The sequence below is a fragment of the Sus scrofa genome, chromosome 12, assembly GCF_000003025.6.
Source record: "Sus scrofa isolate TJ Tabasco breed Duroc chromosome 12, Sscrofa11.1, whole genome shotgun sequence".
In the NCBI taxonomy this organism is placed as follows: Eukaryota; Metazoa; Chordata; class Mammalia; order Artiodactyla; family Suidae; genus Sus; species Sus scrofa.
In genome coordinates, this window is record NC_010454.4 from 7,727,679 (window position 1) to 7,741,575 (window position 13,897).

Sequence of the window (13,897 nt, forward strand, 5' to 3'; positions counted from 1 at the left end):
ACCTCTAATGAGGTCTTCTCTCCCAGAAGCTCTTGTCGGCCCGCCCCCTACGAGACCGCCTTTTCCGGTGGGCGGGGTTACCGGTCGGCGCGGTCGGGCTCGCGCCTCTGCGCAGCCGCAGGAGGGCGGTACCACGGCGGCTGCGACATGGGGGGGCGCGGAGCAGACGCCGGAAGTAGCGGTGGTACGGGTCCCACCGAGGGGTACTCACCGCCGGCAGCATCCACCAGAGCCGCGGCGAGAGCTAAGGCCCGAGGGGGTGGGCGTGGCGGCCGCCGAAACACAACACCCTCAGTTCCCTCTTCTCGTGGCGCGGCGCCGCGTCGCTCGCCTCCACCGGCTGCCATGAGCGAGCGTCTCCGCCCCAGGTAAGACCGCAGGGGACCCGCTTTCTTTCCAGCCTCTCGCCCGATGCTGTGTCTTGGGGGATGGATCCGAGCGGGCGCGCGAAGTAGGGGGTCCGAGCAAGCGTGGGCCCTGCGGGTCTCCCTCTGGGTGGGCTGCAGTTCGGGGAGGAGGGGAGAGGGATGTGCGGGTGATCAGGTACCTGGTCCCTGAAGGTGCTAAAGGAGTGAGTCCCCAGGCCCCAGGTTTCCTCCCGATCCCATCTTATTTCTTCCTGTCTTTCCCTATTTGGAATGAAGTCTTGTAGGTCCTGGAGGAGAGAGCCTTAAAGCTTCCCTGTCCTAAATTTAGGCGGGTGGGGGGATGGGAGGAACGTCTGATCTTCGAGAGGGAGCCTTTAGGGCGTCTGTGAGGGGACGGGGCGGGGAACTGCCGTCTCCCCAAGGTCAGAAAGAAGGATTGGGTTTAACCCTGCAGCAGGGAAGGATTAGGTTAGATCGAAGAACTGGTGCCCTGGACGGTTTTGAACACAGAAAGGCGGATAACCAAAGTGGCTTGTGGATTCTCTCGGCTGTACCATTAAGAACTGTCAGGATTCTAAACTGTTTGGATGCGGAGCCGTTTTTTTTTTACTCAGAAGGCGGGAGGTGGGATTATTTCATAACGCACCACTACTTCTCCGAGCCTGAACCTGAGTCTTAGCCTAGGGGGTGTTTTGATTGCCTGACACGTACTGAGGAGAGTCTGGGCCCAGCTGTGATTTCTTTTCCTTTTTTTTTCTGGAGGTGGGGAGGAGAGAGTTGGCGTTGGATCTCAGAATGAAAACGATCAGCTTTAATTAAATCAGAAAAATCCGTCATCGTGAAGTTTGAAATAAAAACTATAGATCACCAAGTCCAATCTTTAATTTTTTCTGATGAGGAAACATATTTAGAGCGCTCAGTAAATTTACCTGGTTTTGTCCAGGTTCACTGCTCTTTCTTGTATTCCGTAATAGTCTCAGCGAGGCTTGAGTGAATGAGATAAGACTGCCTTGGTAGAGGACCCTGGATCTTTTCTTATTGTTCTCTGATCCCATTGACTTTGATTGTAATTGACAGTCTTTCCAAGGACCCTGGTCTGGAGCATAGTAAATTCATGGGATTAAGATTCTGGTAGTGAAAATCTAGGGTTCTCCAAACTTCTGCATATTGATTTGGGTCATGTGGTGAGCGGGAGCATAAAGCCTCTACTTGTAGGTAAAATAAGAGTGGACTAAATATGAAATTAGGAGCCCAGTTTACCAACATGCTACTGGAATTAGTCACAAGAGCCTTAGGTACAGTAAGCATGATCTAACTGCCATTTTTTTCCCCTTGCCAAACCCAGTATGTATGTCTGATAGTCCCTTGGGATGTCTCACATATGTGAAGAAGTCCAAATATTTCTCAGAAAAATATTCCTTTTAGCTGGTACTGTACACAAATAATCTGAATGTGTTTATACTAATAGCAGATTCTTTTTAAAGTTCACACAATCTTTACACGGTGACTTCTTTACTATAAAAGAAGTCATTTGACTTGGCAGGGGTTTCTCTGCACCCGTGTATTGTGCAGTATGTTGGACCAGCTCTGCCAGTTCTGGCTGTCTTAGCATCTCCAAGTCAGTTCAGGTCTCTGGATCTGTTAACTCAATTTTAAGATGAAGGGTTGGAGTTCCCGTCGTGGCACAGTGATTAACGAATCTGACTAGGAACCCTGAGGTTTCGGGTTCGGTCCCTGGCCTTGCTCAGTGGGTTAACGATCCGGCGTTACCGTGAGCTGTGGTGTAGGTTGCAGACGCTGCTCCGATCCCGAGTGGCTGTGGCTGTGGTGTAGGCTGGTGGCTAGAGCTCCGATTAGACCCCTAGCCTGGGAACCTTCATATGCCGCAGGAAGTGGCCCTAGAAAAGGCAAAAAGACCAAAAAAAAAAAAAAAGAAAAAAGATGAAGGGTTGGTCTAAAACGTGATTTTTCAAAGAGGGGTGGGTGTGTGGGATGAGGCCCTTACTTTAATCTTTGGAGTTCCCCTTGTGGCTCAGCAGACTAAGAAACTGATCTTGTCTCAGCAAGGATGTGGGTTTGATCCCTTGCCTCACTCGGTGGGTTAAGGATCCAGCGTTGCCACAAGCAAACTGCAGCTGGATCTGGTGTTTTGCCCGTGGCTGTGGCATAGGCTGGAAGCTGCCGCTTGGATTCGACCCGACTCCTAGCCTGGGAACTTCCTATGCCCGTGGGTTGGGCCTTAAAGGCAAACAAAACAGATCTTTTATCTCTTACATAAATCAAGGGGTTTTTTTTGTTTTTTTGTTTTTGTTTTTTTCTTTTTTGGTAGGATGAAAGGATTCTGTTACTTTTTTTAAAAAGTTTGAAAACCACTAGTCTCCATACTCTAGGATTTCTTCTATGCTTAGTCTCTAGGACATGCTTGGAAGATTGGAGAGAAATGAAATGATGAAAAGTGATGCAGTCAGCCTCCTTAGAAGTAACAGATATAAAATGATAATCTGTGTTTAACTGGATGGCCAGGGAGAATATAATCAATTATAGGGTAGCTGCTTAAATTATAACCTGGTCTGTGGCATTAATGTTAAGAGCTGTAATCTGACTGATTGTATGGATAGGGTTGAGCATGAAGCTGCAATTTTACCAATTTGTTTTTGTTTTGTTTTTTTTTTGTCTTTTTTTTTTTTTTTTTTTTTGCCATTTCTTGGGCCGCTCCCGCGGCATATGGAGGTTCCCAGGCTAGGGGTCGAATCGGAGCTGTAGCCACCGGCCTACGCCAGAGCCACAGCAACACGGGATCCGAGCCACGTCTGCAACTTACACCACAGCTCACAGCAACGCCAGATCGTTAACCCACTGAGCAAGGGCAGGGACCGAACCCGCAACCTCGTGGTTCCTAGTCGGATTCGTTAACCACTGCGCCACGACGGGAACTCCACCAATTTGTTGATAGAAGAATGTTTTAAGGATGAAGTCTGCAAAGAGCCTAGAAAAAGGAGAAAGAAGAACAGGTTAGGGCTTATTCTTAATGCGGTACCTCCTCCAAAGGGGAGGACTTCCAAGAGGCCAAAGAGATCGTTCTGGTACCTTGAGAAATCAACTGATTATTAGGCAGGGATATTTCATGTGACAGTCCCAGAGTTTAATCGAAGTCTTGAAAACCAGGCCATCGTCTTGACAGTTATAGTCTTGTCACTAGAAAGGTATATTTCATCCCTCATTATAAATGTGGAAATTGGACAGCTGAGGACAGGCTTATATATTTAGTTAGACGCAGCAGCCCAAAGCACAGTCATCTGTTGGCACATCGATAAAAGAGGAGTTTGGGGACACACATATTGTCATTTGATGAGTTTCTCTTTCGTGTCAACTGGCTTTACATCAGACATTGTTCTGGAACTGCAGCACATTCCAATGAAAGTTCTCTGGTCATATTAAAATGAAAGTAACAATTTCTTGGTTCAAATCTATGTCATTAGCACATACATTTAATGATTATTAAAACCTGATATTCATCTAGTTTTTTAACCTCCAGGAACTTCAAGATAAGATCTAATCTCCTGGGAGGAAAGTAGGGAGCAGAAGTGGTGATCTTATTTTACAGCTGAGCTGAGCCTTAGGATGGGGTGAATGGTGCAGCCCTCTGCCGGTGGGTTACTGCTCTACAGGTCCTCCGCACACCCATTAGACCATTCCAAGTCTAAGCTGGCTCCATACTCATTAATGAGTAAAGTTAGGTGTATTGAGTGTTGTGGAGTACACAGGATTGAGCTTGGGGTTGTTAACTTAAGTTTTCTCCAATGTCCAGACCTCAACTCAAAGCTTTAGCTACTCACATAGAAATAAAACTGTATAGAAGATACTAGATGTTCAAATTCAGTACTTTCCAGAACGCTCTTTCCCCCTCCAGTTATAGATACTTGAACCTTGAAGAGTTTTCATTATAATAGATTATGCTGCTTTGTATAAATTTGGCCTCTAGCCAGCACTGTCTAATAGAATTTTCTGCAGTGACAGGAGCAGTCTATATCTCTGCTGTCCAGTATAGTTGCCACTAGCTCCGTGTGGCCACTGAGCATTGAAAAGGTGGCCAGAGTGATTAAAGAACTGGATTTTACATTTCATTGAATTTCCTTTGATTTCACTTTAAGTGAACAATATATGAGCAGCTACCCCATCGGACAGCGCAGTTCCATGCCATCTCACTGACCTCCTTTCAGTTATTTCTCTTTTCTAACTGGGATTTCGAAGGCCTGACAACACATGGTTCTTGCATGGAAAACAAACTTTGTCTTTATTGTACATCTTAGAACACTTGATTGAGAAAGATGTGCTATTTTTCTTTAAACCTGAACATTTTAAACAGCTGGTGTTAAAATCTCAAAGTAACAACAGGGAGAAATAATTTATATCATAATACCGGGGTGTAGCCCAAATAATCAAGTTAATGGGTCCAAGAGCAGCCTTTCCAGTGATTGTCTAGAGAAGCCATTTAATACGTTAGAGGGCATAGGGCTTGTGTGTCAACCTGATAATTGGGGAAGAATTAGGGATGAAAGAAAATTAAAGATTAGAAGCTACCATGGACCTCTAATGCTATTTTATTCCTGTGTAGCACCATTTTTATACAGATACAGGCAAAGGCAGTCACTCCCACCTTAGATGTTGTCATATCGACGGGAGTAAAATTAGGTAACTTAGAATTGTAATTTCAGGAAATGTGGGAAAAGATAACCTTAATTAGATTGAAAGCTTAGTCATCAGTGTCTCCCTCCTCTTATTTATTCCCAGTAGGTATTTAAAATTGTCAGGCTCCTTTTCAGAAATTAGTTGGACTCATATAAGCTCAGTCTTACTGCTGCTATTTTATACTTTTGCTCTTTGTGCCCAGTGATGGCATCCTGCCAGTTTTTTTACCTACTGGGTTATCACATGATGATTTATCTTTTTTTCAGGCAAGAGTGCAAATTTATTTGTTGTCAGGTTTTCCAGTTTGAAGGGGCCAAGGGACCAGCTGTTGTATTTTTTTGTCCTCCCTGTGATTTAATTTCAGGAAAAGGAGAAGGAATGGCAGTGAGGAAGACCACCACCTCCCCCCGCAGACCAAAAGGAGTAGTAGAAACGCTGTCTTTCACGATTCCTGGGACACAGAGGTAGGAAGTGTGGCCAAGAGTCTCTGCTGTTTTCATTGTTTGAACTAAAATAACTCAGTTACTTCTGTGTAATTAAAATTTTTCTTTGAATAAAGGAAAGTGATCTCACTTGACTGCAGTGTTTTCAACCTTTTTTTTTTTTTTTTGGAGTCATGGCCTTTTTGAGAAAGCCACACACCCTCTCCCCAGCTAAATGGCTGTCTGTACATATTCATACATACACACTCCAAAATGTGTATGTTACAAGTTTTATGGACCTTTGAAAGCCCATCTTTGAACCCCTACTTGGCATTTCAGAAGCCGGCTGATTTTCTTTTAGTTTATGAACCATTAATTGCCCTAAAGCCAAGTGTGTTTTGGAGTTCTCTGGTGGCCCAGCTAGTTAAGGATCCAGCATTGTCACTTCTGTGGCTATGGTCACTGTTGTGGCAGAGCTTCAATCCCTGGTCCCAGAATTCTGTGTGCTTGTGGGTGTGACCAAAAAAATAAAATGATTCTTCAAGATGTCGATTTTTTTTAAAAGACAAGTGTATTTTGCTGCTTTTATGTCTCTTAAAGGTATGCTTTCCATGATTTTAAGAGAAACTGTCTAAGCATTCAGAATATATAATGTATACATATTCAATATACATGTACATTATATATTCTGAATGCTTTTGTGTTTTTGTTCGCATTATGTGTTCTGTGCGGGAGGCGGAGTGGAGAGGGCATGGGGGAAGAGCCCCTGAACGCCGGTTTCCTGGGTGCTGCAGGTTGCCTCCTGTGCACTGAACATTGGTCTGCAATGGGAAGGGCAGCTGACATTGAAGGATATGCTGTTAGATTATGTGCCTAAGACCTGACCCTTAGCGCTGTTGCCCTAAGAGAGAAACTCCGCAATGGCAAGGATTCCTGAGCCCTGGCCTCATCACTTAAAGCAGAATTCCATAGGTGATAGGTCATAATTCTTGCACAACCAAAACACTGTGTATTTTATTTAGTTTTCAGTAATAGGATTTGACCTATATCAAGTCTTTACCAGAAATCCAAAGTTAACTCCCTGGAGAGGAAGAAAAGTCAGTAATTGTCAGTAGGTGATATTCCTCGGGAGCAGCCAAGGACCAGTGCAGACTAGATCCTTCTCCATGGAGAGTTAGATTTCTATAGCTTTCATCCCCATTTGAAAAGCTTCCTATCGCCTTTTCCCCCCTCCATGTTACTTTTTTCTTAAGATTAACAGAGAGGTAATTGAACTTTTTTAATGTGATTATTGGGGAATCTTACAGATGGAAGAAAACCAAAGATGAGAGGCCACCATGAATATCTAATGATAAAACTAACAGCATTGAGCTTCTATTATTCTTTTGAATTCTAAGACTATTCATTAAAAGTCTGTGGTGATTACTTTCATGGTATCAGCAGGAATATTTCTTTACTTATGTATGTATATTAATTCCATTATATGATGTTTGCATAAATTCCAGTAGATTTTTTATTTATTTATTTATTTATTTATTTATTTGTCTTTTTGCCATTTCTTGGGCTGCTCCCGCGGCATATGGAGATTCCCAGGCTAGGGGTCTAATCGGAGCTGTAGCCACCAGCCTACGCCAGAGCCACAGCAATGCAGGATTAGAGCCGCGTCTGCAACCTACACCACAGCTCACGGCAACGCCGGATCCTTAACCCACTGAGCAAGGCCAGGGGTCACACCCGCAACCTCATGGTTCCTAGTCGGATTCGTTAACCATTGCACCACGATGGGAACTCCTTTTATTTATTTTTTATTTTTTTCCAGTAGATTTTTTTTTTTTTCCCTTTCTTTCTTGGCTGCATGTGGACGTTCCCAGGCCAGAGATTGAATCTGACCTGCAGCTGTGACCTATGCCAGAGCTGCAGCAGTGATGGATCCCTAACCCACTGTGCCTGGCCTGGGGTTGAATGTGCTGCCACAGAGACAATGCCAGATCCTTAACCCACTACGCCACAGCAGGAACTCCCAGTACATCTTTTTTTGGATTGATTTTTTTTTCCCTCAAATCCACAGTTTTGGTCTCTGAGGAGTACAGATTGTCATTTTTTTAAAAAGTAAACATTAGTTTTGGTTTTGTTTCAGTTGCCGTTTGTAGAGATTGGCCTTCACTTCCTCTCTAATACCAGTGCTTTGGTATCACAGAAGAAAACAGTGTATTGTTATTCAACCTGTTGATTCTCGGGTCTTGTTTGTTGTCCAGAGAAATGCAGTGGTTAAACCACTCTGTGGTCCTGAGTTGGCAGGATGGACTAGATTGCCTTTCTAATAACTAAGGGTCAGCATGGGTACAGATAGGAGTAATGAGACCGAGTGAAGCCAGGGAGAGCAAGAGCAGCAGAAGGCAGGGGAAAGCTTTTAAAATGGAAAGTTAAGCCCTGAATAATTGAATCGTGACCACTGGAATAGATCATTAAGTTTACAGCATAAAAATATCAAGTTTAGGGACATTTGTCTGCTTTCTGACATTTGTGTATAAAGGGGACAATAACAAAACAAGTCATTACTGATGAATTATTAATTTTGATAATTTACATGGTAACATATATTATTAATGAAAATGGGTATCTTTTAATTCTGAGGTAGGGCCAAGGTAAGTTTCTTTCAGACAAACTCAGGTAAGAGAAACTGCTTCCTATGTCTTTCCTGAAATACTTAAATAATTTTACAATTTTTTCTTATAACATGAAGAGCTTTCATTTGCAATGAGTTTTTCATTGCAGGGGAGATTTAAAATTGTTATTTGTAGTTAATTTCCAAAATGTACCTTTTCTCCCAACTGATTACACATACTGTCAAATACCAGGAAATAAGAGGGGTTTGAATTCTTCAGAACTGTGCCACAGGTAAAACACACTTATCTCTAAAATGGAGATATTAGGTGTCTCTTTCTTCCCAGCTGCTAGGAAGCTAAAGAACATCAAGTGACTTGCAGATTATGTAAAGAGAAACTTTGAATCTGCTTGTATGTTTTCTCCCTGTCAGTTTTGGTAGGTGCTCTGATCTCTACTTTTCAGACAGAGCAACTGGAGCACAGGAAAATAAAGTCAATTTGCCCAAAGATACACAGCTAGTAAGAGGTAGGTTCGTGAGCCCCAGAGCTGGACTGTGGAGCTGCTCCCTCCTAAGCACGGTCTGTGCTGACTCCCAGAAGGCAGAACAAGGTTCTGAGGGGCTTTGCTGACTGTATCTGCGGCAGCCAGGTCTTGGACTTCTCTTGAATCGTAGGAACTGAGAAGAATAATTTTCCTCCATTTCTTAGCTGGAAAATATTTTCCAAGTAAATGCTTTGACATGGTGTTAGCTAGAAAGCAATTTTAGATTTCTAGCTACCAGAAGTGAGGAAATTGGGGTCTAGTGGTTTTTTTCAAAACCAACTGGTGTGTGCACTGATGATCTTGAATTTTAACTCTAAATGACTTAGGTTTCATGACTTATGAGCCTTGGGATACTATTTTTTAAATTGAGATATAATTTACAGGTATAGGAGTAAGAAAAGTTTTTGAAAGCCATCCTTGATGATTCCTGGTAGCTAACGTCTAAGACAAGTTTTTCTCTCTAGTGACCACGAAGTAAAGTGATTTGTCACTTTGCATCTTCCTATTGGGACCTTTACAAAGGTAGCACTATTCCTGACCTCAGACAGTTACGGGGTAAAAACTAGCTAGATTTAACCTATTTAAATTCATTTTCTTAGGGACTGGCCTTTTTGGTTTGAGTTGTATCTTTACGTATAGGAGTAATTCTCTTTACTTTGAGTGTCCTTATCTACATATTACACTAGACATTTTCAGTAAATCTGGCTTTAGGTATGTAAACATATTATGTTCTGCTACATAAAATGAAAGCAGTACCTTTTCATAATACAGAGACCCCCATTTTTTTATACCTTTAACTTATCAAGATCATTTTGATGTGTTTTAGATCACATCGAAGTAACAGCAAGTAGAGAATGAGAAAATGTGGAAATAAAAAAGAAGTGGCTTAATTGGAAGAGCCTCTGCCTTTTTCTCATCTCTACTAGAAGGGAAACTTTTTATGTCATAATCCTAAAATCCCAAGATATTTTTGGAGTGTAGAGGCATGGTAAAATAATAGAACCAGGGGAATCCATGTATCATTAAAATTAGGATTTTTTTTTTTTTTTTTACGGCTGCACCCGCGGCATATGGAGGTTCCTAGGCTAGGGGTCCAGTCAGAGCTGTAGCTGCTGGCCTGCACTAGAGCTCACGGCAATGCCAGACCCTTAACCCATTGAGTGAGGCCAGGGATTGAACCTGCATCCTCATGGTTCCCAGTCAGGTTCATAACCGCTGAGCCACAGTGGGAACCCCTAAAATTAGGATTCTGTAAATCCATTTGTTTTAACTGATAAGAAGTAGCTGAATATTAGGTGATTTTCTTTAACAGTGAATTTAGATGACATATTTGGCATAATTTTTGGAGAAGCTATTTTTAAGTCTGTTTTTTCTCATTCTCATCATTGATCTGTCCTAGGGTAGTAGGAACAGGCTTAGAGACAGAACTGTTTTGGCCAATTCTGAGGTAAGGCCGTTAAGGTTGTGTGTAAAACCTGTAGCAAATTAACTCTGAAATTAACTTCCCAAAAGATCCATTCAAAATGGAGGAACAGTCCTTTCAACAGTTTAATTTTGGTGTTATGTCTTAAGAAACTTTGCTCACAGTTCAAGTCCTTGAAATATTTGTAATATGTTACACTAACTCAGCATGAGAAGCTACCCCAAGCGGTTTCATGTGAAACTGAATGTTGTCTGTTAAGTAATGAGGATACATACCTGTTTTTAGGAGGGAACTTCAAACAGATGATGCGATTCGACTTTATCTTGTAAGGATTTGACACAGAAAGATGTATTTTCTTCCCTGGCCTATTTCGAAAGTGGTTTTAACCAGCCCACTGAATCCATTTGGGATTATGGTCTCACTGGTAGTGGCAGACCTGGAGCTCTCTTCAGTCGTTGGGCACTTTGGGAGCACAGAATTTTACAGTAGAGACTCTGATAGACTTGGCCAGGATCATCTCTTGCACTTAATCCAGATTCTCCAGTGGCCTTAGGATGAACTTCATTCCAGGAGTGGAGTCTACAATCCCATGAGTGAGATGTCTTTGTTCTTCTTGAGGCCCATGTAAATTAAAAGCACCACTGAATGGGGAGATGGATGTGGTGGGAAGCTGGGGCTGAGAAGGGAAAACATGCTGGGATCTGCTTTTGTAATTGAGAGACAGCGCACAGCTGGGGGTAGTAAGAAGCCCGTCTACTCTGGCCTCGTTAGGAAGCAGACTCGGGAACCTAGCAGTTCTGCCTGGGGGGCTTGCTAAGGTGCTGGGTAGAAAGAGTCTTTAGAGTTCCTTCGTTTCTACCCACGTTCTCCTTTCTGCCAAGGACCGGTCTCTGCCTTCCTCTGCCGGACCTTCTCTCAAGGCTCCCGCAGGCTCTTTCCAGGGCTTCTCCCTGCTCTTCATCTCTTCAGCCCCCGCACATCCGCGGCTGCTTTCCTGAGCCTGTGAAGGTGCTCTTTGGTCCTAACTCACCGGCTCTCCGTCTCTGCTTACCGAGGGCTTTCTCCTCCCCGACCGCTCACCTGCGGCTGGTGCTGGCCCACCCACCCTCCCTCCTTTCCTCTCTGGACCCTGGCTTCCTCCTTGGCGCCACTGGCACTTTCCTCAAGGCCCCCAGTGTTCCATTCAGCAAACAGGGACGGAGCGCCGAGTGTTGTCCTGGGTGCTGGGAGTCAACCTGGACTGAAAGTCTCCTCCTTTCCTCCCAGGGTCCTCCCTTCACTTAACCTTCCTGCGTAAAGTGTTCGTGACCTTCCCAGCTGCCTCTGCTCACCTTCCCCGCCCCACATCCCTAGTTCCCTGGCGCCCAAGTGTACGTCTGAGTGGCCTCGGAGGCCCAGAGCCTGTTTGTGCAGCCTTGGGGCCCTCGGTGATCTAGTGTCACCTCTCCCGTGCTGTCTGTCCCCCTAACTTCCTGAGGAGCGCCAGCCCCACCACAGTTCACTCCTGCTCCCCAAACACTCTTTTCTTCCGATTTTGCTCTTATGCTTCTACCAGTTTGTCATACTTGGCTTCTTCCTCCTCATCCTTCTAAGCCGGTTCAGACACCCTTCATTTTCCTTACGGAGCCTTTCCCAGTTCTCTCCATCACCACCTACTGCTGAATTCCTGCCACCGTGGGAGCTGTGAATTGCCATTATCAGTGGCTGTATTGCCACCACGTTCTCGATTGAGTAAATATGTAAGTCCGTAGGCTTCAGGAGCTCTGGTGCAGTGCCTCCTGGTACACGCAGGGATGCAAACATTTGTTTGGACAGTAGAACATTCTGTGCCTCTTTGAGCCATGTTTTCTCGAGTGTGGCCCTGGCATGTACACTTTAAAAAGAAAAGCCCAACAGGCGATTCCCAAACAGACTTCGTGATGGTTCTCTTTTGAGCCTTCCTTGGGCGTCTGCAGTTACAAGGATGTCCTGGTGGATTTTATTGCTAAGGAACCTAGACACCTCCCCTTCCACGCAGATCTTCACAGGATTCTTGGGAGTCGCTTGGTATATTGAGAGAGCTACTCTTGGTCAGAATCTAATTTAATTGTGCTTGTGGACGTGGATTTGCAAGGGGTTCTTAGTTCACAGGTCATGACTTGTAATGCACAGGCGTCATGAAGATACGCTGGTCAACGTTAGCACTAAGCCAGGACGGAACATGAGCGCAGAGGAGGTGAACTTTGTACCTGTAAGCCCGGCCAACCGTCTGAAGAGCAGACTCTCAGGAATCGGGGTGCAGGGCTAGGGTTCACAGGGGTGACTCTTTCTCAGTCCCAAAGCCTTTGGACTCTTGTCTCTGGGTAAAAGAATTGGCTGTCTTTAAAAGTACAAGTGTAACACGGCAAACATTTCTGTACTAAATTGGCAGCTGTAGTTTTTGGAACCGTGCACTGTCGGTTGTGATCCCCCACTGCCCCCCAAGCAGTCTGACACTGGAAAGCTCCACTAAATCCCAGAGATGCAATTTTTTTCCTGACTCAAGTTTTCTGTTTTTTTTTTTTTTCCCCTTTCTTTTCCTTTTCCAGCACTCCTGTGGCATATGGAAGTTCCCAGGCCAGGAATGGCATCCAGGCCACATCTGCAACCTAAACCACAGCTGTGGCAACACCAAATCCTTAACCCACTGGGCCAGGCAGGGGATCCAACCAGCAAAGCCACAGAGATGAGCCAGATCATTAACCCTCTGTGCCACAGTGGGAACTCCTCAATTTTCTGGTTTTATAGATCCATAGGCTTCAGTAGTCCTAGTGCTATTTCTTTGTATGTCTATTTCTCTGTATGTCTTTTTTTTTTTTTTTTTGGCTGCACCTGTGGCACATGGAAATTCCTGGGCCAGGGATCCAACCCACGCCACAGCAGTCACCTGAGCTGCTGTGACAACACCAGATTCTTAACCTGCACGCCACAAGAGAACTCCTCTATTTCTGCGTATACCTTAAGACTTTGACAGAGACATAAAATTTGACTTTATGCCTTTAGGGTTGAAATGAAATAATGATCTTTGCTTTACCCCATGAAGTTAGACCACTCTGATGGCTGACAGTGTTAAGACCCATTACAGTAACTTTCAAACTTTTTTTTTTTTTTTTTTTGGTCTTTTTTGCTATTTCTTGGGCCGCTCCAGCGGCATATGGAGGTTCCAAGGTTAGGGGTCGAATCGGAGCTGTAGCCACCGGCCTACGCCAGAGCCACAGCAACGCGGGATCCGAGCCGCGTCTGCAACCTACACCACAGCTCACGACAACGCCGGATCGTTAACCCACTGAGCAAGGGCAGGGACCGAACCCGCAACCTCATGGTTCCTAGTCGGATTCGTTAACCACTGCGCCACGAAGGGAACTCCCCACTTTCAAACTTTTTTGACCCAGGCCCATAGAAGTCTTTGATTTTGTGACCCTGTGCATATACCAGATGTGCTTGTGTATCCTTGAAAAAAACCTTCACAGAACAATCACCCTTACCATGCTGCGCTGTTTTCTTTTATTATCTGGTTGCTACCCCCCACCGCACCCCAGTAGTTTCACCCTCAGTTTGAAAAACCCTGGTCCATCTACATATGGTGAGCCATCCCCTGAAGCCCCCAGTAGTGCCAAGACTGGTCTCCATTGGCAAGAAATAGGAACCAGTGCATCTTTGAAAGAGATGTATTGTTCTTACCTTTGTTGATAGTATGTATGTAATGTTTTATATGTATTAAAATAAGATATAAAGTGCGTTCACCCCGATTCCCAGGTTCTGTATAGTTTCCGTCTCATGCCTTAAAAAAAACATCATCAGCCTGCTGCCTGCTAGTGATTCAGTGA

The 13,897-nt window shown here is 44.4% G+C and overlaps 1 protein-coding gene across 2 annotated transcripts in view; it reads left to right on the forward strand.

Moving 5' to 3' along the window:
• The window catches only part of FAM104A (family with sequence similarity 104 member A), a 19,349-nt gene continuing 5,509 nt past the window's right edge, over nucleotides 58-13,897 (forward strand). The window contains exons 1-3 of one of the 2 annotated variants that reach the window (XM_021066708.1): nucleotides 63-368; nucleotides 5,422-5,521; nucleotides 13,689-13,692. In XM_021066708.1, coding sequence (XP_020922367.1) covers nucleotides 148-368; nucleotides 5,422-5,521; nucleotides 13,689-13,692 — 325 coding nt within the window. In that variant the 5' untranslated portion in view covers nucleotides 63-147. Of the gene's footprint in view, nucleotides 369-5,421; nucleotides 5,522-13,688; nucleotides 13,693-13,897 lie in introns of both variants that reach the window. The other variant, XM_003131246.4, reaches the window with a different exon arrangement.